The sequence below is a fragment of the Paraphaeosphaeria sporulosa genome, assembly GCF_001642045.1.
Source record: "Paraphaeosphaeria sporulosa strain AP3s5-JAC2a unplaced genomic scaffold CC84scaffold_13, whole genome shotgun sequence".
Taxonomy (NCBI): domain Eukaryota; kingdom Fungi; phylum Ascomycota; class Dothideomycetes; order Pleosporales; family Didymosphaeriaceae; genus Paraphaeosphaeria; species Paraphaeosphaeria sporulosa.
The window spans coordinates 240,859-262,988 of NW_017253372.1; the positions used below are offsets into that span (position 1 = coordinate 240,859).

Below are 22,130 nucleotides of genomic sequence, written 5' to 3' on the forward strand. Positions count from 1 at the left end.
CGTCACGCACGAGAACACCTGCTCTCGCGTCGAATATGCGCCTGGCCTGCCAATCGAAACTTCAAACACTCCTACACTGGCTCAGGGTACCAAATGAGGCTATATATTTGACCTTGTCTTGTATCGCCAGCGTGCGCGACCAGGAGACTCAAAGAGCACTTGGTTGTTAGCAGTCGGACCCCACTAACCACCGAGCATTTGGTACGATGCATTGCGCATCCTTCATCCTTCGCAGTCATGTCACTCCTCCACCACTTGATTCAGACGCTTCAAGACGCTCCATGTAACATCAATTTCATTCAGGTAGTCGCTTTTGTGTCATCGCATGGCTTTCGCCGCTATCTATCCCTGCCACTCATTACAGTCATCGCTCATCATGGCCCAAAGCCGGGTATTCAACATCACAATTCCTTGCATACATTTCCCTTACTTCTGGAGGTACTTGACGAGCTCAACGAGTTGGGCCCGAGTCTCGTCCTCCAACTGGTCCTCAGGTGGGCTGAGCACCTTCTCGAAGATTGGCATAAGCGTCGGCGTAGCCTGCTGGATCGTGGGCTCATTGGCCTGGTAGAGCTTCACGATCATGCTGAAGATGGGCTTGTTTTCCTCGTAATCCTCCCTCAAGGGCAGAAGCTGGATGAGACGGGGAAGCACTTCGGCAATGGGCATCTTGTCGGGATGCTTAGAGATGAAACGGCTGACACATCCTGCCGTGTTATCAAGCAGGCGTGCCTGGTCCTGAGCATCGAGCAGCGGCTCAAGCTTGCTGAAGATCGTGGGCAGCGAGCTAAGAATCTCGGCGTCGCTGGTGGTCTTCTCGCAAAGCAGGCCGATACCATACACAGCGTTGGACTTGGTCTCCGGGTCCTCGTCCGACAGGCGGTGCACAAGGAGCTTAAGAAGGTTGGTGGTGTAGGGCGTGCAAGCCTCGCCCATATTGCCAACGCACTCTGCAATGGTACCGACAGCTGCGCTTCTCTCAATGTGCTCTTGGCTGCTGGCGTACTTTACAATGGGTTTCTCGAAAGCCTTCCACAGCTCGCCAAAAGCGGGCCCGAGGGCTACGGAAAGGCACGTGACAACCTCCATGGCCGTCTCGATGACAAGCCAGTCGTACTCCGAAGATTCGTCCAGAACGTCGCCTTCTTCGTCATCACCCAGATCTTGCTGGCACGGGTGGCGTTTGGTGATGATAGCCAAAAGCTGCTGCACCATCTCAGGGACAACGGTGCCCTTCTCAGACATGAGCATCGAAGGACCACAAAGCTTGAGAGTAGAGCCAACATCGCGGTTAATGTCTGTGACGGTTCCACTGCAACATGGTCAGCTGCGGTTTCCATAGTTTACTTGACTTATAAAACTAGATGGAAGGCTCTCAGGAGTAGATTCGCGTTCGCCTCAATTGCAACAAGTGCATCAGAGTGAGCTGGGATAACGAAGATGGATCATCTTTGAGCGCGGAAAGGAAGGAATGTTATTTACGTACCGGTCCATCTCGTCTTGCCAAACAGCCATGGTGGCGGTCATCACAAGATTGCCTAGCTTCTTGATATCGGCAGGTGGGTCAACCTGGGGAGGAAGGCCGGGCTGCCATTTCGCCATACCCTCAGTCTCGGCGAGCTGGAAAAGAGTGGCGTATGTGCGCCATAGAGTGCCAAGAGCAGCCTTGCGGATACCCTCATAGTTGTGGTCGACAAGCTCAAGAAGCTTCTCGATGGTGTCCTGGAGGTAAGGCATAAATGCGCGCTTGGTGTGAGATATGATATCACCAAGCACTTCAGCTGCAATCTCCTTCTCCATGGCAACAGCACTGACGCCAGCAATGTCGTCCCAATCGTCATCCGCATCCATGGCAGCCTCATTAAGGTCATCAAAGTCATCGTCATCGTCAGTAGCAGCAGCAACCTTGACCTTGCGGCCCTCAATGACGACCTCGGTGCCAATCAGATCTTTGGCCTGCTCTCCGAGCTCAACAAGCTCGGCATCTTCGTCCTGCTCAAGACACTCCTTGAGGCCCTTGACGGCACCAGCGAGGAACTTCTCGAAGCCTTCCTCGTAGACTTTAGCCATGGTGGACCATAGGATGTAGCTGGTCTCACGGAGGCGAGGATGGTCTAGGTGCAGAGCTTCTTCAGACGCCTGCATCAAGGGCATAACGTACGGTTCGAACGGCTGGGCGCCAACCGCGGAGGCGATCTTGCCAAGAGAATCGCAGACAACACCGCGGAGTTCAAGTTCCTCTTGACTGTCCTTGATGGTGACATATTGAGAGAGCGCGTTCATGGTCTGCTCGAAGAAGGGGAGAAAGGCCTCCTCGGAGGCAGAGGCAATGGACCCAACTGCACCGATAGCTGCAACCTTGGTCTTCAAGTCTTCGTGGTGAAAAAGCTTGCTGAAACGAGGCACCAGCTCAGAGACGTACTTGGCAGCATCCTCTGGGTCAAGGCCCTCAATCAAGGAGTCGATGGCATGGCAGCTGCCACGAACAATTTGCAAGCTGCGCTCATCGTTCAGGTTGTTGACCGCCAGATCGTAGTTCTTAATCATGGCAGGAATGAGGGTAGCGTGCTCCTTGCCAACGTCTTCGGCAAGATCGTCGGCCAGACGAGCCACACCGTTCAAGGCGGCACCGCGGACCTTGAGATCAGGGTCCTCGAGCAAATGCAGCACTGCAGGCAGAATCTCGTGGAGTTGCGTAGCAATGAAGTCGGGCGCGCCTTCAACGCACATGCCGAGAGCGAGGACACCGGCTTGACGGTAGTCTGGGTCCTGAGAAGAGAAGTATCCTCCGAGAGCCTTGAGGAGAGGAATGACAACCTGGCTAGGAGGCAGACTGGAGGCAAGGATGTCAAGGAGACCGAGAGCAGAGCGGGCAGGAGTAACGTCCTCATCCTCACTGGCAAGGTCGCCCAGCTCTGTCACAATCTGCAGAGCTTTCAGAGTGAGCTCCTCGCCAATCCTCAAGCCTTGAACCTTCAGCTTGCGATACCTGACGCACTGCATCAGGAAAGCAAGAGCCTGCGATCGGTAGTCGTCATCAACCTCTTTGTTGGCGGCAAGCTCAATCATGAACTTGACTAGGTCGGCAAAGTGCTTCTGAAGAAGAGCAGATTCACAACCAAGGAGGGTCTGGAACACTTCGAACGCCTGAAGAGCATGATCTTCGTCGCCTTCCTGCACGGTGGCTTGCAGGACAGTAACCATGCCGGGGATAGAGTCCTGGAACATGGCAAGCTCTTTGGGTTCTTCATCCGGTTCAAGGAGCATAGCCAGTCTGCTCAAAGCCAACATTGTGTTCACCCGCACTTCGGCGCTCTCAGGGTCCTTAATGGTCGAGCTGAAGAGGTTGTACAAATCGACCTTCTTTCCAGGGAAAGCATCACCGACGGTCTCGAGGGTGGTCCAGATGATATATGTGCCAACTTCTCTGTGCCTTGCGTTTGTGCTTGTGGCGGCCTGGTGTAGGAAGGCCGGCAAATCCCCCCACTCGCCGTCCTCAAAGTCCTGCGTCGCAATGGCGGCGATGACACGGGCAGCAGAGTGCCTGGTGAGGGTCATTTCCTCATTTAGTGTGAACTGGCAGATTTGATTCCGTAGAGATGCCTTTTGATCGGCGGGGAGGCCCGCCCAGTGCTTCGTTACCAACTTGCGGGCCTCGACAGCGGCCAACTGGCGGAGCTCAGGCTTCGGGTGGTTGCAGATGATCTGGAGAAGGGCGTTGAGGGATGCAGGCGAAGTATAGTACTGCTTATTAAGCGTCGCAGTGGCAGACTTGACACCCTCAGTGTCAGCTGGAGAAGTCAGTATTATTTACACCACACAGATTCGCGTAGCAGAAGGCTGGCGGGGGTGACAACATACGCTGCAAAAGCGCCTCAAGAAGGCCGACGAACTGCTGCTCGTCCATGGCTGCTTTGCGGATAATAGCACAAGCTGCCCGGAGAGAATTAGCAGGGGAGAGGTGGGATGGTGTTTGTGAGAGGAGAGAAGAAGTGTGTGTTTTGGCAAGTGGGATTTTGCCCGCACTCAAAAAAAAGTTGGAGCGGGAAACGCAGGGTTCACCAGCGGGGCCGGCGGGGCGAAGTCGCCGAGGAGACGGCAGCGATTGGCGCGACTCTCAGTGCTCTAATACGCCTACACGTGTAGAATGAAGTAGGACTAGGACTGGGCTTGCACAGCGTTTCTGCTGCGAGAACGGCTGTCGACGAGACGTGGCAATGGCATAAAAGTATCGAACGTACCGTGGCCCTATGAAATCTCTGCAAGTCATATCTGGCAGCGAGGGTATATATGCATTCTGCACATTCAAGCGATCTTGAGCCCTGTCTCAACGCATTGGCAGAGGCTTCGTGGTGGGAAAAGTAGGCTTTCCTCGTTGGTGCTTCTTCGGTGGTGTTCGGATGAGATGCTAGGCATCCAATAGGGTCAGGATGGTGTTCGTTCGTGACGATTGCACGCGAGGAGAGCCAGGTCTGCGGGAGCGGTCCCAGTCAGACGACAATGATGAACAAGAGGCCATGATCAATGACACGAGATGGAGTCTCGCGATTTGAGGCAGAGGAAGCAGAAATAAAGGTGCGCGGTGACGGCTCGCAGAGGAGGAAAGCGAGGTACATAGGGCAGGGACGCTGATAGGCCCACAACTGGAAAGGGCGCTAGTGTGCTGGCCGTAGCTTCCAGTTTTCAAAAACAGAAGGGACGACCGACCTCGAACAACACCGCCCACCGCACCTCCCACCAAACTCGCCAGGCGACTCGCATCTCCCTCGCTCTGCGCCTCTTCTACGACCTCCTATTCCGCCCCGCCCCGTTTCCGACGCTGCAGCACTTCTGCCTGGCGCCTCCGCGAACCCACACTCCGTCTCTATGGCTTCGGTACGCCGCTGCCCTCGTGCCTTTATCATCGCATACAACAGCTACTGACGTGCCCCAGCAAGCTCCCAACCAGCCGCGTCCATACCCCGGCAACAACTACCTCCCCAATGGCGCCGCGCCCTCAGGCCCCGTGCCTGGAGCAGTTCCGCTGCTCCCCAACCAGGGCCGTGTGATACAGCAAGGCAGCGCTAGAGTTCTGTGTGTGGCAGACGTGCGAGGTGCGCTATACAATCTCCTCATCGCCAGGCCGAGTGCTGACTGATACAGGCAACCTTCAGTCGCTCAACCAGCTCGCTGCAGACGCGCGGGCAAACTACATCATCCACACTGGTGACTTCGGTTTCTATGACGACAAGTCGCTCGATCGCATTGCCGAGAAGTGCGTATAACGCTACCGCACAGTGCGCTGGAACGAGAATGCTAACAGATGCCAGGACGCTGAAGCACGTGGCTCAGTACTCACCCCTCCTAAGCGATGCCGTCAAGCGCTCCATCGCCTCCGCACCACCCCAACCCTCGATCAAAGAGCGCTTCCAGCGGGAACACCTTCCGCTTTCAGAGCTGCCTCTTTTCCTCAACAAGCAATACACACTGAATGTGCCTGTATACACGGTATGGGGAGCCTGCGAGGATGTCCAGGTGCTGGAGAAGCTGCGGTCCGGCGAGTACAAGGTCGACAATCTTCACATCATAGATGAGGCACATTCGCGATTGCTCGATGTGGGCGGTGTCAAGCTCCGTCTGCTCGGGCTCGGTGGCGCTGTGGTCATGCACAAGCTGTTCGACAACGGAGAAGGCAGGACGACTATTGCGGGTGGACAAGGAACCATGTGGACAACTTTGCTGCAGATGGGCGAGCTAGTGGACACGGCGAACCGCGTTTACGACCCGACCGAGACCCGCATATTCGTCACGCATGCCTCGCCAGCCCGTGAAGGACTACTGAATCAGCTCTCCGTGACACTCAAAGCCGACTTCTCGATATCCGCTGGTTTGCACTTCCGGTACGGCAGCTCTTACAACGAGTTCAGTGTCAATCCCACCCTCGACCACTACCGTGGCAAGCTCGCCGCCTCAAAGACTTCTTTCAACGATGTATGGGACACGGTCAAGTCGGAGGTCGAGCCCGCAGTTGCCGACAGCGAAGCTCAACAGCGTCTGCTGCAACTGGCTCTTGACATCGTTGGCAAGATGCCCACTGTCGCCAACGGTGGCAACCCCTTCGGTGGCCCGGCCCCTGGTCCCCAGAGCGGTGTCATTGACGAGAGCGCATTCAAGAACATGTGGAACTTCAATCTCGCGGACGCTGCCTATGGATGGTTGGTTCTGGACGTTGATAACGGCCGCATTGGAACAGAGATGAGGGCGCAGGGTTTCAACTTTGCCCATCGTGGTACCAAGCCAGTTCCGCAGGCACAAGGTGGCCAAGTCGCCGCTGCTGCACCGTCTACTGCCACCGCTCCCGCCGCTGCTCCCAGCCCTGCACCCCCGGCCCAGGCGCGTACGTCTGCCCCTCCATCCGCCCCTCAAGCTCGCCAGGGCGCGACTCCGCCTGTCCCGCAACAGCAGCAGAACATCAAACCTGCTCAGCCCGCTCGAACTGGTCCCTCTCCCGCAGCTGTGACACCTAAGGAGCCCATCAAGCCCGCTACACCACAGCCGAGCGGCTCCAACGCACCTGCAAATGCCGCCGCTGAGAAGGCCATTCCCAGCGAGGTGAAGCCAAACGGAACCGCTGCTCCGGAGAAGACCGCGTCCCCGGCCCCTAGGGAACCTCGTGAGCCGCGTGAGCAGCAAGAACGCAAGGACAGCAAGGCTCTCTTCATCCAGTATGTCAAGGATGAGGACGAGGCCAAGAGCCTACTTGCTGAAGAAGACAAGGCGAAAGTCGAGAAGATAGAGAAGATTAAGCACTTCTTTGTCGCACACTTCGCCACCACGCCGGACATGTTCGGTGCCCTCAACCGCATCCCTGCCGATATCAGGAACAACAAGGGCCCTGACAAGCCGAGTGTCAAGGTCTACCGTGAGCCTACTGGTCAGCGTAACTATGGTGCCGGTACCTGGCAAGGTAGCAGCCGTGGCGGCGCTCAAGGAGGATACCGCAGCGGTGGTGGTGCATCCGACAGCGAGGGAGGCCGTGGAGGCCGTGGTCGCGGCGGTTCTTACCGTGGCGGTGACCGGGGCGACCGCGGTGGTCAACGTGGACGTGGCCGCGGACGGGGTGGTTTCAACAGGGGCGGACAGGGTGAAGGTGCACCAGCATCAACCGGAGGCGAGTCATAGGCACTGCACTTTGGCCCCGCTTCCTATACCCTCGAGTCGTCTTCTCTGATACCCTTCCCTTTATTTCCCGCAGCTGACGTTGGTGCCAGTCTGGCCGTTAACGCAAAGTCGACAGCCGCGTTGGGGACCTGTACCACGCCCCGGTTGATAGCGCTTTCCAAATCCACTTTTGTTCTTTGATCAATTGACGGTTCGGTTTCTCTTCTATCGTCATAGCGGGCGCAGGGTGTGTTTCCTTTCCGGCGAGTTGTACTGGTGTAGGCGGGTGGACTGGCGATTGGCGCTGGTCGTGTCTGTAATACTGCTTGCGCTTCTCTGTTCTTCCTGGCGGTCGCGGCGGCTGCGGAAGGGCCGTCTTTCCTGTTTAGACTTACACAGCATATGTATATGGCTGGCGTGGGTGTGGTGAGCGTTGTTGGGCTACGAGGTTTGGCGGCGGGAAGGGGACATCACCTCGGGCTTGTGTTTTTCTGCGTTACAGGGTTGATGGGTGCGATGCTGAGGAGCTTTGTCAGAGTATGTATTGTAATTGATGACATCCAAGAAAAATAGTACCTTTGAGTACGGTACTTGTGTTTGTGAGTGCTGGCTACTACGGTACTGTGTCTGCTCGAGGAATTGACACGCAGATTCAAATCAGCTCCGGGTTCTTAGACAAAACTGCTAGGATCTCAGCATCGTAATAGTCAGTGCTCTTTCCATGTCAGGCGCGCTCTAAGAAGACATGAACTAAGAATTTAAAAGGCCCCGCCCGAGAATCTGTTTATTCTTTCCTAATGCAGAACTGTGTTTACCTTCACCTGCGTCATGAGGGATTGCTTACAGAAGACGGAAGGTGCAAACGCCCGTCTCCAGTCACAAAACTTTCCACACTTGCCCAACACAACCCTCACAATACTACCTCCAAGTGGAACGTCGCGCTCAGTGCTGCACTTTCTTGCGGGTTCGCCACTGCGCAAACTCGCGGTAAGCTTTGCACCGACGTGAGATCTACTACATGTGCTGATTATACAGTGCGCAGCCATGGACACGTTTCGGGAGCACCTCGTGAACGCCGCAAAACGACGGGAGGCTTGCCCAGTGACCGGCGGATTCAGATGCGATTCTTACATTCGTCGAGCGCACGAGAAATGGACGCATCAATTCTGCAAAGCCATCATCGCCTCCCTTCCGCGCGAGCTCAGAGATATGGTGTACGGAGAGATCGTCGGTGGCAAGCACACGATTCTTGTTGCGTGGGATGCCTATCTAGCCCCAACTTTGAAGGCGACTGGAATCGAAGATCTACTCTCATCTTCTGCGATTCACGAGAAGTTCTGTTCGGAACTAGCCGAAGCAATGTACACCGCTTGTACTTTCCAGATCAGGCACCCCAGATATATCGAAACCTTTATGAAGAGCGGAACCTACGGTGTACACAGCCAGCCGTGTAAATCATATCTCCGCCGTCTGCACATAAACATTGATGGCTCTATGGCCAACTCGAAGCAAGTCGAGGGGATCGAAAAGCTTCGTCTATTTTCAGCGAATCAACATGTCCTGGTCGAGCTGCAATTCAATCTCGACTTGGCGAGAACGAAGTCGATGCTCAAGCAACTGGGTTCACTTTTTTACGACCTCATGGGTCAGAACAAGGTCTTCAAGGTGATTTGGAGATCATCTGCTGGCCTCAACCATGCAGCTCGTATCTGTGACATTACATGGCTGTTGAGTAATACTCTTCAACAATATCTAGACATGGTGGCGAATGTGAACGGCTATGTAAGTGCTTCCATGCAACCTCGCGCCAGAGAGCAAGGACTGATCAATCCAGATTGACTTAGAAAAGCCCTCGGAATAGTCCGATGAAAGTATAACATGATTGCAAAGTGAGTTCGGCGATGGTCTAATTAGAGTACCTTCCTCTATTTTGCGAGCATTACGGGGCAGACGTCTGGGTATACTTTATGTGGACCTCGTGAGCACGAACTGGAACTCAGAGCAGCAGCATTTGTAAATTTCAGGAACATGGAAGGCTATGGGGCACAAAAATCCGAGCGGTGGTTTCATCATGTAGCTTAAGGCTCGAGGTATTGGATAGGCTATATATCTTAGTTCTTTCCCACAGCATAATGTCTCACGAGAACTCACGAGCGGGAAAACTGTTATCAGCCGTATTGGATTCAATAGCAGCTTAATTTTGTTTGCGGTTACGGTGAGGAGCAACCTCTAGGAATGCGAAACAGGTGTAAAAGGGATTTGACCCGAATGCTAATGACGTCACGCGTTCACTGCCCCGAATTCTCTTAGTCACTCTCTCAAGTATAGGTCATTTAATTTGCTCAGATCACGTCGTCGCGGTGTTCGCAGTGTCCCATAACCATAGAAGATCCGCCCGCCCAGCAACGACCCGTCAGCGCCCTCCGACGCTTCGCACACTCGCCATGGACACTTACAATAAACAACTACGTGATGAGGTCCAGGGTCTTACAACGAAATTCAAGCGATGAGGCGGGGTCCTCGCGCTGTTGACAAAGAACAAGACGTTTCAGCAAAACTGCATGCTTGTCAGGGCCTTCGAGAAGTGGCGTGTTCTTGCGAGGAGCTCTGGCACTGACTGCCTCGAGATTTGCGGGACATGATAAGTAAATATGGATTCCCTTGTGGTGTTTGAATTGTTGCAGCACTTGGTTAACCCTCATTGTAGGTCTACAACGAGATCATCGACAAAGATTATATCGCCCGAGTCCTCGAAAGCCCGTTCAAACACGGAAGAACCCCGGCACATGGGGACGAGCCCGCTGCTCCCTCTTCTAAAAGTCCGACACGGACGCCTTCGTCGAGCGCCAGGTGTGCAATCTACCGCGCTTCGCATCTGGGATCGAGCCACTCTTCTCCGCCGGTATTACGAGGACATCGATTTCCCGTGTGCTCATCGAGACGTTCTATGCGAGCGCCGTGTTTCAGCTCCCGGATGCGAGCCTCGTGGCGGCGGTCATGGAGTACCATGTCTTTGACAGTGAGATTCCCCCTTTGTCGTCGCGCTATCTCCGCATCTCTCTGTGGGGTGGATTGATGGATGATCACAAGCACGACGACGAGAACTCTTATACCGAGCGCCTGGACGAGTACTTCCAGACCCAGGTCCGCACTCTTGAGTGCCTGCGCAAGCTGCCCGGTGCCGAGGGGTCCCACATCCACATGGTCTTCTACCATTGCTTTTTCGAGAAGTTCAAGTATTTCACGCCGCTGCTGGCGCCGCTACTCTTCGCTTTGGGGAAGCAGGGCAAATATGTGGGTTTGACGAGGCAGGAGGAGTGTTTTCGCATCGCGCCTTTCTGTTGCCCCGCGCGTATGCTGGAATTCGATATGAAAATGCAGAAGACCCTGCCGTGCAAGGAGGATTTCACTTGTCTGATGGACAGTGTGCTCGAAGAGTTGGTGGGAAGTCTCGTCAGTGCAACATCATTCGTAAGCGAAGGACACTGTCAGAGTTTCGTGGCGTTACTGACCTCTTTGCATGACGATCTTACACAGCCGAGCTTCCCGCCTTCGCTTTAGGTTGGAGATAACTCCAATTCCCTTAATATTAAAGTGCAACGATTGCACATTGAATAGTTTTTGATCCCGTTCCCGTTGGCAATGAGGTTCCTGGAATATCGTGTGGTTAGAAGGTCAGCGAGAGCGCAACGGACAGGTCTGCCATTAAACATGAAGTCGCTTCCAAGCGCAACCCCGTAAAAAAGCTGTACGTAGCCCCGGCCCAGGAGATGAGAGATTGTTGTACATCCTTGCGTTCTTGCATAAGAGAGGATCGATGCAAGAAAAGACCATTTGCACAAAAAACCCCGGCGAATCTAAATAGTGCATAACGATATCAAATTGCGCCTACGCCAGAAAGACATGCAAGCGTAGTATGATTGACTATGGAAAATGCTAATGATGCTGGGGAAACGTAACGACGTCAATCCTCCTCTAAGTTTCTCAGTTCCGCCTTTTTCACCTTCCTATCCATTCCTGTCTTATCCTATCCTATCCTCCCATCTCCCATTGATACAATACTTTATACCATCTGCACACCCACATCATCAATATCCAGGTTCATGTACCCATCATTATCGGTCCCAGCTGGGATGCCCGCCTCGCCGTTGCATGTCACCACGACCCTCAAGTCCTGGCTGACGTCTGCCGGCGTGATTCCCGCAGTGAAGAACTCTTGTCTCCTCGTGAATGTCTCCTGCGGACTTGCTGCATATACAAAGTCGTTGCCAATATAGTAGGCCGCCTGGCACTTAGACATGAGATTGCCCTGCCTGTTGGTGCTGCTCAATCTGTACTCTTTGCCAGGGCATAGCGTCAGTGGCTGGCTGATCGTCATTGCCTGGTTTGTGGCGGCAGCTAGGACGCGTGCGAACTGAGCGGTCCCAGAGTTCTGGGTTTCGAAGATGACGGTGGGGTTGTCAGCCTTGGTGGTCCAGCCGAACGCGGTATTGGCAGCCTCGAATGAGAAGTCGGGATTGATGACTATGTTATCGTTATCCGCACAAGCCTGATCGATCTGCTGTGGGGTGGCTACGTCGCCTGTGCGGCGGTATGAGCGCGCAGTGACAACCGGAGAGGTTGCCGACGCGGCAGCTGTTCCAGTACCGGTAGTGAGAGTAGCATTGAGTCCAAGGAACCCTGTTCCAAGGAGACCTGCTGAGGCGGTAGGAGCGCACGTGGAAGGCCCGACGAGCAAAGTCTCATATGAGACCGTGGTGATGACAACTGTGTGAGGGACAACTACGGCGGTTGGTGTGGGGCAGCCTTCCGTACCATTCAACGAGGCAGATGGTGTGACCGAAGCGCCAGTCCCGGTCGCGAATGGGGTTGTTGCGTTCAAAGCGACGCCAGTCGACAACGGAATGGTAACGTTGTGCAATGGAGTTGGAGAAGCGCTGACTACAGCAGTTCCCAATGGGACCGTGACGTTCTCCGAAATAACGGCGGCGGAAATCGAGGCTGCAGTGAAGAGAGGGACCGGCGCTGAAGCGGTGCCTACTGGAGCGCTCGAATTGGCAGGTACAGTGAAGATGCCCTGTGAGGGTGCAGTGCCTGTGGAGAGAGGAATCTGCGGCAAGCCTGAGCCTGTTCCGATTGGTGCGCTCGAGTTAAGAGGGATGGGAACGACACCAGTCGACAGAGGGATCGGCAGCGAGCCCGAAGCTGTACCAAACGGAGCACTCGAGTTCAAGGCTGGAGCCGTCCCTGTTGGGAGGAAGGCTGTAGAATTGGCAGGCGCGGTCGATCTTGAGACGGAGCCCCGGCGTGGGGCTTCGCTGTTCGAGAAGTCAGGCCCGGAAGTGCCCGTGGGCAGGAACGCCGTCGAATTAGCAGGCGGTGCAGTACCTGTCGGAAGGAACGCTGTGGAGTTGGCAGACGTGATGAGTGCGGTACCTGAAGCAGCCGTCGCAAGCGGGACAGACGTGATGTTGGCGGACTGGACCGGTACAGCACTTGGCCCGGTCGCTTGGAGTGATGCGTTGACAGAAATTACGGGAGCGGCCGAGGAACCGAATGGACCTACTGCCGACTGTACGGGAACGAACGAAGATCCCGTCGCACCTGATAGCTGTGTGCTATTGAGACCTGCACCAGTGCCCAGCGGGATGGAGACAGCCGTCAAAGGAGCAGTTCCGGGCAACGATGCATTGAGCGTTGGTATCGGTGCAGTGCCAGATAAGGTCACGTTGCCCGTAGCGAGCGGCAATCCACTTGGACCGGCCGACGTACGGGATCTCGAGCGGCCAAGTCGATCGTCTGCTGAGTTTGAGAAATCCGGTCCAGTACTGCCGCTTGCCGTAGGGAAGACCGCGCTCGAGTTGGCAGACAGCGGAGGAAGCGTTACAGAGGGTTGTTCACCGGTAACGAAGGGGAATTCGCCGCCACCGCTCGAGGACGCAGTCCGATTCGCAGGAACGGGTGGTAACCCAGCAGATGGCTGCTCCACGCTACCACTTGCGGTTGAGAAGATCGCACTTGAATTCGCAGTCAGTAGCGGGACGGAAGCAGAAGGCTGCTCAACGCTACCGCTGGCCGTAGGAAGAACCACGGTTAGATTGACAGAGAGCGGAGGAATGACTACGGAAGGTTGCTCGGTACTTCCACTGGCCGTGGGGAGAAGTAAAGTCAGATTTGCGGTGAGTGCTGGGATGACGACCGAAGGTTGCTCGACGCTTCCGCTCGCAGTGGGGAACACAGCGCTCGAGTTTGCGGACACTGGGGCTACGCTAACGGAAGCTGATGCAACAGTAGATGATGACTTCACTCCATACCCGCTATTTGGAATTGAGGGCGGTGGTGGAATTGTGGAATTGGCGGTAGGAGTAGAACTCTCAATCACTACTGGCGCAGTGACTAGAGGAGCTGTGCCAACAGGGGCAGCAGTAGAGTTCACGATTGGCATAGAACCTCCAGTAGCCAAAGGTGCAGTGCCAAGAGGAGCGGTGCCAATAGGAGTAACGGTCGAATTCACGGGAGTCTCAGGACTTCCGGTTCCGATAAGACTTGATACCAGAGGAGCAGTGCCGCTAGCGACAGTAGAGTTCAAGACTGGTGCAGGGCTGCCAGAAATGACGGGGGCGGTCACCAAGGGAGCGGTGCCGACCAGAGAGGCAGTGGAGTTCACGGGAAGCGCAGAAACTCCGGTCCCGATCGGCGCGGTTCCTAGAGGGGCAGTAGCGCTGGTGCGGGTGATAGGCCTACCAGTACGGTCCCTCAAGGAGTTGTTGAATTCGTCCTCAGTATTCGATGTGCTAGGACTAGGGGGCTGGCTTGCTGGTGCGCTTATTGTCTGATTCGCCGAGACGGGCACTACACCGCCTGTTCCTGTTGGTAGGATAATGGCAGTGCCTCCAGAAATCGAAATATTCTGAGCTCCCGAGGCAGGAGCGGTTCCAAGGGGTGACACGACGCCACTTCCGAAGGCCGCAGTCGAGAGAACGATCTCGCCAGACGTGACAAAGACGGCCGTACCAGCTGGAAGAGAACCGTTCAAGCTGGGGCTTGGGGTCGCGCTCACCGATGCGGGTAGGGTTGCATTTTCCGATACCTGTGGTACCCCGCCAGTAGATGCGACCTCAGGTCCTTCAGTAGATTCATTGGAGAAGTTGAAGGCTCCGAAAGATCCTCCCCCCTCTTCCTCTTCTTCAGGAGCGGTGCTGTTGCCACTGGGTGAAGGTACAGCGCCAGATGCGGTCTCAGACAGGAATCCCGTCGGCGCAGGAATAGAGACGTTGGCAGACGCTGGAGGGATGACGTTCGATGTCCCTGTGGACAGAATCACCGAAACAGCTCCAGATTCAGAGATAACAGCCACACCTTCACCGACTGATGCAGTGGCGTTAAGAACTGGTACTCCAGATGGGAGGCTCACGCCAAATCCTCCAGAAGCTGAGGCTATCGCAGTCCCGCCGGACACAGTGAAGTTCTGAGCACCTTCTGCCGAACTAACGCCTGGAGCGGTCTCATTCGAAGGTGTGAACGGCGAGCTTGTTCCTGTGGGAAGAGAAGGGCTGGGGGCCTGCGAAGGCGGAAGCTCAGTGCCATTGACGGTAGCGGGAAGAGGGCCCAAAGAACCAGAACCTCCCGTTGACAAGATCACAGCCGAGCTTCCGGCAAAAGTGACTTCTGCACCACCGGCGGAAGATACTCCAGTTCCAACGACGGTGGTATTCGCGGGCAAACCAGAACTAGCTCCGCTCCCAACAAGAGGTGGCGGCACAACTGAGACACCTCCAGTCAGGTTCAAGGTGGCTGTCGCTCCAAATTCGGAGAATTGCGCACCTCCAGAAGACCCAGCAACTCCTGTAGAGTTGGCAGTTACACCTTCTACTGCGGAGCTGACTCCAGTTCCAACCGGAGGTGGTGGTATAACGGAAGCTCCACCGGTCAAGTTGAAGGTCGCTGTCACTCCGAACTCAGAGAACTGTGCGCCTCCGGAAGATCCCGCGACAGCAGTAGAGTTGGCTGGCAGACTTGCTGCTGCAGAGCTAGTCGGGGAACCATATCCGTGCTGGGCAGGGAGGACAAACACAGAGGTAGATATGCGTGCTGGGCTCTGCACTCCTTCAGGAGCATTGGAGCTGGATACAGCAACTGAGCCGGTGCCTACGACGCTTCCGTTAGTCGGCGAGGGAGGAATGATGCCTGAGCCTTCGGTACCGGCGCCCGTGGAAAGGGCACCCGCAATGCTGAAGCCAGAGCTTCCAGAAGACTGAACGACGCCCTGGCCACCGCTACCGATAGTAGCATTGGCACCAGACTCAGCTTGCGAGAGAGTGAATGCGGCACTTCCTTCAGACACAACCGCGGTCGAGTTCGATTCGGCAACAGGACTTCCAGAAATAACGCCACCGCCTCCGATGGAGCTGAGGGTGGCGGCGCTCCCAGAGATAAGTACCGAGGCGACACCTTGCGAGCCAGTTCCGACGATCACGATTGCTGTTTCATTGGCGACACCGGGTGCCGAAGTTGGTGCCGGGATTTCACTCACACCTGCACCTGCTGTGGCAAATGCAGTTTCCATGGCGCCAGCAGAGGTGAAACCACCGTTTCCACCAGTACCAACTGCTGCAACTGAAGTAGGGAAGACCACACCCGCACCACCAGTGGCGCTAAAAGTCGATGTACCAGAGATGATGGTGGTAGTGCCATTTTCGACGATTGTTGTAACGTCGATGAAGACGGATGTTAAGTTCGCAACGGGCTGCGGGATGATAATAGTCTTGGGTGTGTTCTTGACAGTACAAGTCCAAGAGGTAGCGTAGGCTGCCCACCAAGCGCTAGAAGAAGCGTACACCTCAAACCAACTGTAATGATAAGCTCCTACTGAGTCTGTGAAGCCACTAGACCAGAAGGTTTTGTAGACGCCGCCTGTTTCCGATCGGGTAATTAGACCAGGCGTCGAGAGAGAGAAGCCCTCGGTCAAAACATTGCCTACGAGCTCGGCGGTATCTAGGGTAACATTGCTCGGACCATTGACCAGGTCGACGGACTTGCATTTGTCGGACTTGGATGACACTTGCGTCAAAAGGACGGTAACACTGCCAGGTTGACGCGCGAAGTTTTGCGCTGATCCATGCAGGAAGCATTGCCCGTCGGATGCACCAGGATTGGGCACGAAGGAAGCCGATTGGCAGAGCTGCCTCTGCGAGCGATTGTTCACGAGCGAACATTGAGCGGCGCAAGCCGTCTGGTTGGCAACGTTCTGAATGCCAGCCAGAGTATTGGAATCAGTTACTGCGGTATCGCACAGAACGGAGTATTCGAATCGCAAATCACCAACGATGAACTGGGGGGTGAGTCCATTGGCTTTGTCGAGGCCGGTGCCGTTTGTTGGGCATTCGAAGGGAATACCAATCACAACAGGGGCTGACGATCCGCTTGAAGCCGAGGGAGGAGAAACGGGCAGGATTGAACCACTGGCGACCAGGCTGATAGATGCCGGGCTTGTTATGGACGCAGGTACTGTCACCGTGCTTGCACCACTCAGAGCAGCCGTGTCCGAAAACACAAGCTCTGAGCTTGCAGAGCCGGAAGGCAGGACCTCGGTCCCAGAGCCACCCGAGGCAGAAGGTAGAGCGCTAGAGCCGCCAGAGCCAAGCGGATTTGCAGTTATATTGAGGCCGACAGCGACAGTTGCAGTTGCAGTGATGGTCTTAGTTTGGTATCTCGTCAGTACGCGCAATACATTCTTTCCTACAATTACGTGCTGAAGTGGCATGAGCCAGTGTTGAGTTAGGGGGCCACAAACTTACCTCGTTCGAGAGAAACGTCCTGGTTATTGTGGTGGTGGAAAGCGGCTGGACCGTCTCACACGAGCAAGCATTTCCAAACCCGGACAGGGCCTCTTCCTGCTTTCGGTTTGGGGTAGCAGCAGCTAATGCTGCAGCATTCGCGCCATTTTCAATTACATCGGACATGATCGCGTTCGCAAAGGCAAATTGGGCGGCAACATTAGCATCTCTTCGCAAGAGCGCAGCGGGGGTGATGGTCGCTATCTCGGTGACTGTGGTGGATACGTGGATAGTCTGCGTCGAAGTAGCGGTTGTGCTGGTGAAGTTGGTGCTGATCCTTGTTAGCCAAACTCATTGCATATGCGGTTGACTTACACGATAGCAGTGGTAGACAATGTAATAGTTGCTGGCGGGATGCCGAGTAGATTGTTGCATAGTGTCTGTACAGCAGGAGAAGGCGCGGCTTCCAATATCACAATGTACAAGTCATCTGTGGGACATTGCACGTCCGTGAAAGCCTCAACCTCTTGCCTCTTGCCGAAGACCTTGTTGAGAGGCCATCGTTGCAGGATGTTCTGGAGCCTCGACTGGTCGTGGGCGACAGCTAGTCCTTGCTCTGCATCCGACTCTTGCTGCGTAACTCGCGCTCCAGTCTGTATGGAAAAGGAAAGAAAGGCAGCCGAAGCCAACAATGAACGAGAGATGTACATGATGGAGCACTCGAGCGAGTGAGAGATGCTCCGATCAATTAACAACAAAGGTCCCGCGGGGGTTCCTGGGAGGGGATGCCTGGCCAGAATCCAGATACAGTACCTTTATAAGTGGCAACTACGTCGGGACACGAGATGAAGGGCGTGTTCGCCATCCTGACAGCCATCGAGATTATTCCCACGTTAGAATGCGCCTTGCAGACGGGATCAGAGGTACAAATTTGGCAAGGACCCACACACTGGAATTGTTTCGCGTGAAGGCGTGACTCGCAAATGACCTTGGGTGGAACCAGGACTGAGAATGCTGGTGGTGCTGGAGTCGAGACAGATACAGCTGATAACCGCGAAATCGAGGAGGTTGTCTGGGGCGCTTGGCAGCAGCGATGCCTCTCTGAGCAGGCTGGAATGTCGAGAGTGGCCTGCCAAGACTCCTTGCCCACGCGTGTGGCAACATATCCCACACGGCCGCTTCCTCTTCGAGAAGTGTTGAGGAGGCGCGAAGGGAGAGCGCGTCGAGACACGTAGACGCGCTACAAAGGCCCAATGACAGGAGGGGCGGGACAAGTCAGGGCTGCAACACCGGGGCACAAAGACTGGATATTGAATGACTTGATTTGGATGGGACAACTATGCGAAAGGGGACATGAGGGCGAAGACGTGCGATACGAGACGTGGAGGAAGGCGCGGCGGCTCTCCCTCGGTGTGCACTGTGGTGTCGTCAACGCCATGGTTCTCAACGTGCGATGGAATGAGCTTGAGCGCTTGAGTGTGTTTCAGGTTGGGTCGGAGCAGGAAGCAAACGTGTGTATGGATGGACCGGGTGAGGGTGGTGGCGGGCGAATGAGGAGCGGCCGGGGGTCCGTGCCGGCCCGCCATCAACAGCGCAGGCACGACCGACAGCCTCAGCGCGCTCACCACCACAGCCAGCCCCGCCCATTGCTTGCCCCAACATGCCCCCGCAGCCATAACGGTGGCTGTACTCGCATCCAACGCCTCTGCGTGCTTGACGTCCTTCGTCGCGCGGCTGTCCGCGCGGTGCTGCTGCCAGTGCCAGCCCGCCGCAAGCTGCACGCTCCCATTCCATGGGCATCTGCTCGTCATGCCTGGGCCTCGCCCGGCGGCCCTCAGACGCTGAGGTGAGCGCCCCGTTCTGCTTCTGCTCGCGCGCGCATAACCGAGCTGTCTTGCCTCTGCGGACCATGTGCTAACACATATCTCGCGCCCTTGCAGCGGTCTGACAGCTCTCATCTCCTCGGGGACCCTTACCAGCCGCAATATGGCAGCATCAATCAACCGAGCGCCCACAGCCTGCCCCAACCCGACCCCGAAGAGATCAGGAGACAGCGAGACGCGCTGGAGCGTATCTGCGCTCAGACTTCCGAGTAAGTCCCGTCGCTCCTGCCCCCATGCCGCCCGCGCTCATCCCTTGTTCAGCAAGTTGATCCACGTCTCGCAAGCCGCCTACACCGACGACAGCCACCACTCCGAGTACCTGCGCCTCTTCAACGAGCGCTTCCCGCCCATCAAGTCCGCGAGCCGCCCATCCTCTGCCCACGACGACCAGCACCAAGACGAGGCCGCCTGGTTGGCCAGCGTCGTCGGCAGCTCCAACGACGCCGAGGGAAGCTGGGAGCGGGTCGAGCCCATTGAGTCTGGGGCTCTGACGGTCCAGTTTGGCGAGGCCCTGAGCGACAGGAAACGGTAACGTCCTTGTGTCGCCCACCATCTGCGCTAGGGCAGGGCTTGTCGCACGCCGCTATTGCTTGTTTTACTGTGCCTGTCCCTCGGGCTGTTCTGATACCCACCCCCAATTTCTTAGCTCCATCAGACATGTCTCGGATCCTATTTCCTCTGTTACATCTGCGTCAGTCAGTAGGCATCTACTGCGCTAATACCATTCCATCATCTCTTCATATTCTTATTCATGCGCTGTGTGCACTCGCCTCACCCTCACGTCACCCATCACCATCGTCGTGATCTAGTGGCACATCCGCTACCTCGGCCCCGTTCGTGAGCACCGCTTCCAGTGTTGTGAAAAGTCGCTGTCTAATTACGATGTACAGGTGTCGGAATAATTTCCTCTCATAAAACCCTATCTCATATCCTACAGATACCTTAGAAGACACTGTGTACACCAAACATGACAAAGTCCGATGGTCATTGCGACCGCACAACGGAACGCTGTGTCATTAGAATCGAACAAGACGAAGAATCACCTCCCACTTTGCCATGAAAGCCTCAGTGAATGCAATGCAGGCACACGCATCGGCCAGTCGTCTTGATCCTGGCTTGTGTGCGACGGCCTCGGCCTCGGAGGCTGTGCGACGTGACGATACCAGAGCCTCCCTCTCGCCTCTAAAGAGTTATCATCATGCATTTGACAGCAGCAGGGGGGACCGTCTTACCGAGATGTCCGTTACGTCGACCGCTCAGCGCTCGCCCTGGCTACCGTCCACGTTCTCCGGGCCACCAACTCCCTGGGCATCAACTGAGGAAGGAGTGCCCTCGGCCTCAAACTCCTTCAGCTTGTTGCCAGCTTGCATCTGAACAAGGGCGACGACCCGTTGCTGTTGCGCATAGGTGAGGTATTCAAGTGCAAGATCAAGGCCTGGCTTGGCTATGGTCTTGAAGCCTGCTGGCATCGACTTTACGATATCATTGCCCCATTTGCGAGCAGCACCCTTCATAGCTGCGACCAACTCGGTTTGCTGGTCCTCGTCCAGGCCCAAGTTGTGGTGTAGGGTGCGCACTTCGTCGTCGACAAGGTCACGGAGAGTGCCTTGACGTGGCTCCCGAGCAGGTAGCTCATCGGGAGGGGTATCCGTCTGCAAGTTGTTAGTCGCGATTCAGCTAAATGCCTGCGCGCTGCTACTTACAGCTGCAGGCGGTGCTCCAGTGTATGTCCATCCATAGCGCTCGTGGAGTTTGATTCTTACCTTCTCCTGGATTTCCGCCACCAGCTTGTCGCCTGACTTGCGAGGCTTGCCATTGCGCGAAATGGTCTTGGGGATCAACACTTGTCGGCTACGTGGAGTGGAAGTGCTGAGGTACACAACGGGCTGACCCTGGGCATGAGTGCCCGGGTATGCGCGACTAGGCACGGTATCGACTCCAAACCTGTCTTTCATAGTCGAGGGGTGCTGCGATGAACGAAGACCGTTTGCGCCGGCGAGGTTGGCGTAGATCTTCTCCTGCAGGTTCGCTTTCTCCTGCGGCGTCATATCCCACTCGGCGGGAAGAGGCGTTGGTGCCTTCATTCGCTCCGGCCACTCCATGCGCGCTCGCTTGTTTGGAGAGTCCTCGTTTGCGGATGAAGCGTCTTGAAAATCAAGGCGGCGTTTGCTGCCGGGCCCGCCAAACGGAGAGAGCTGGTCACGCACCAGCACCTCATTATCATCACCATCGTCAGACTCCGTTTCGACCTCAGCCAAACCCCTATTCTTTTTGGCCTTCCGCTGGAGCTTCGTGCGCTCGTTTCTGGACGGAGGAGTGGTAATCTCTTGAGCTGCCACGGTGGACTTGCCAGTCTTCTTCTTGGCTGGCGCCTCCTCAGCCATCTCTTTCTTGACCTTTGCCAACGCGGCCTCAGCCTGAGGATCCTTGATCTCCGTAGGGGGGAATACGCGGCGCCGCGCCGTTGATGCTGTTGGGGTCGCAGTCATTGAGTTACCGTGGGCCAAGGATCGACCGTTGTCTTCGCGCTGGATCTGGCAGGGACGACAGATCTGCCACGTGCAACCTTTGCAGCGGCGCATCTTGTCGGTTGCGTTGCGCCTGTCGCAGATGGAACATTTGGCGGTATGGATCTTGACAATGGCAAAGTCCGCCGGGTTGTCGCTGCATTGCGCACGCATGGAGACCGAAGAGCCGGGTGTGGCCGACTGGAAGCGGGCCGCGCGGAGGGGGGTAGTGGGGATGGGCGTGGGTTTAGGGGAAGACATTGTGAGTGTTCTTTACCTTTGCTTGCAAAAGCTTTTCGAATGAGCGGAAGAGAGTGTCGTACCTCTGGGGAGAAGGCGCAATACTTGTTCAAGCACGCGTGGGTGGTCGCTGGTGCGAGGGTGATTGCCCCTCTTAGGGAGGAGTCGAGGTCAAAGTGTTTCAACTGCGGTGAGTAAGGACGGTTTGCCCCTCAAGTAATTAGGGCACCCGTGCGGCTCGTGCTGGCTGCGCCTGCACCTGCAGGAGCGCGGGTGGAACGTGGTCTGGGTGACGCAGATCTGGTCCGAGGTTGCGATGGTGTTGGCGTGAAGAGACTATCAAGCATTGGCAGTGGTAATTCAGGCCGAGGTCGAGGTCGAGGCCCAAGCGGTGAAAGTAGTGAATCGGTTCCGAGAAGGGGTGAATGTGGATTATTCGGCGGCAGAGGGGTCGGCTCGAGCGATCAAGCTATAACCGTGAGCTATAGCGAAACTTAAATTATGACAAGTATTGCTCATACCTGCTGTGCTAGCACTTGACGTGCTTCCGGCGAACTCGTATCTTCGTAGCACTACAAAATGTC

The 22,130-nt window shown here is 55.8% G+C and overlaps 7 protein-coding genes across 7 annotated transcripts; 4 read left to right on the forward strand and 3 right to left on the reverse strand.

Annotated features, from left to right (window-relative positions):
* Nucleotides 1–276: 276 nt before the first annotated feature.
* On the reverse strand, nt 277–3,907 carry CC84DRAFT_1231291 (ARM repeat-containing protein; the record flags this gene model as incomplete). The annotated part of the gene is made up of 3 exons (XM_018183721.1): nt 277–1,312; nt 1,487–3,791; nt 3,862–3,907. 3 exons carry the CDS (start codon nt 3,905–3,907, stop codon nt 427–429), a joined length of 3,237 nt encoding a protein of 1,078 aa, XP_018030318.1. The 3' UTR covers nt 277–426.
* Nucleotides 3,908–4,866: 959 nt separating this feature from the next.
* CC84DRAFT_1222292 (uncharacterized protein) lies at nt 4,867–7,161 on the forward strand (the record flags this gene model as incomplete). The annotated part of the gene is made up of 4 exons (XM_018183350.1): nt 4,867–4,875; nt 4,934–5,093; nt 5,143–5,254; nt 5,310–7,161. 4 exons carry the CDS (start codon nt 4,867–4,869, stop codon nt 7,159–7,161), a joined length of 2,133 nt encoding a protein of 710 aa, XP_018030319.1.
* Nucleotides 7,162–7,968: 807 nt separating this feature from the next.
* CC84DRAFT_1180794 (uncharacterized protein) lies at nt 7,969–9,001 on the forward strand (the record flags this gene model as incomplete). The annotated part of the gene is made up of 3 exons (XM_018180508.1): nt 7,969–8,127; nt 8,176–8,922; nt 8,975–9,001. The coding sequence occupies 3 exons, from the start codon at nt 7,969–7,971 to the stop codon at nt 8,999–9,001; spliced, it is 933 nt and encodes a 310-aa protein (XP_018030320.1).
* A 936-nt stretch (nt 9,002–9,937) lies between these two features.
* CC84DRAFT_350733 (uncharacterized protein) lies at nt 9,938–10,738 on the forward strand. The gene has a single exon (XM_018185872.1). It carries the CDS (start codon nt 10,138–10,140, stop codon nt 10,699–10,701), a length of 564 nt encoding a protein of 187 aa, XP_018030321.1. The 5' UTR covers nt 9,938–10,137; the 3' UTR covers nt 10,702–10,738.
* Nucleotides 10,739–12,197: 1,459 nt separating this feature from the next.
* On the reverse strand, nt 12,198–17,712 carry CC84DRAFT_350801 (uncharacterized protein). Its single transcript, XM_018185873.1, has 4 exons — nt 17,292–17,712; nt 16,938–17,247; nt 14,136–16,837; nt 12,198–12,648 (listed from the first exon to the last, which is right to left on the reverse strand). Exons 1-4 carry the CDS (start codon nt 17,624–17,626, stop codon nt 12,510–12,512), a joined length of 3,486 nt encoding a protein of 1,161 aa, XP_018030322.1. The 5' UTR covers nt 17,627–17,712; the 3' UTR covers nt 12,198–12,509.
* An 840-nt stretch (nt 17,713–18,552) lies between these two features.
* Nucleotides 18,553–19,530, forward strand: CC84DRAFT_1168862 (uncharacterized protein). The gene is made up of 3 exons (XM_018179503.1): nt 18,553–18,762; nt 18,857–19,008; nt 19,061–19,530. The coding sequence occupies exons 1-3, from the start codon at nt 18,709–18,711 to the stop codon at nt 19,329–19,331; spliced, it is 477 nt and encodes a 158-aa protein (XP_018030323.1). The 5' UTR covers nt 18,553–18,708; the 3' UTR covers nt 19,332–19,530.
* Nucleotides 19,531–19,697: 167 nt separating this feature from the next.
* Nucleotides 19,698–21,567, reverse strand: CC84DRAFT_1263711 (uncharacterized protein; the record flags this gene model as incomplete). Its single annotated transcript, XM_018185254.1, has 2 exons — nt 19,698–20,451; nt 20,503–21,567. 2 exons carry the CDS (start codon nt 21,565–21,567, stop codon nt 20,056–20,058), a joined length of 1,461 nt encoding a protein of 486 aa, XP_018030324.1. The 3' UTR covers nt 19,698–20,055.
* Nucleotides 21,568–22,130: the final 563 nt, after the last annotated feature.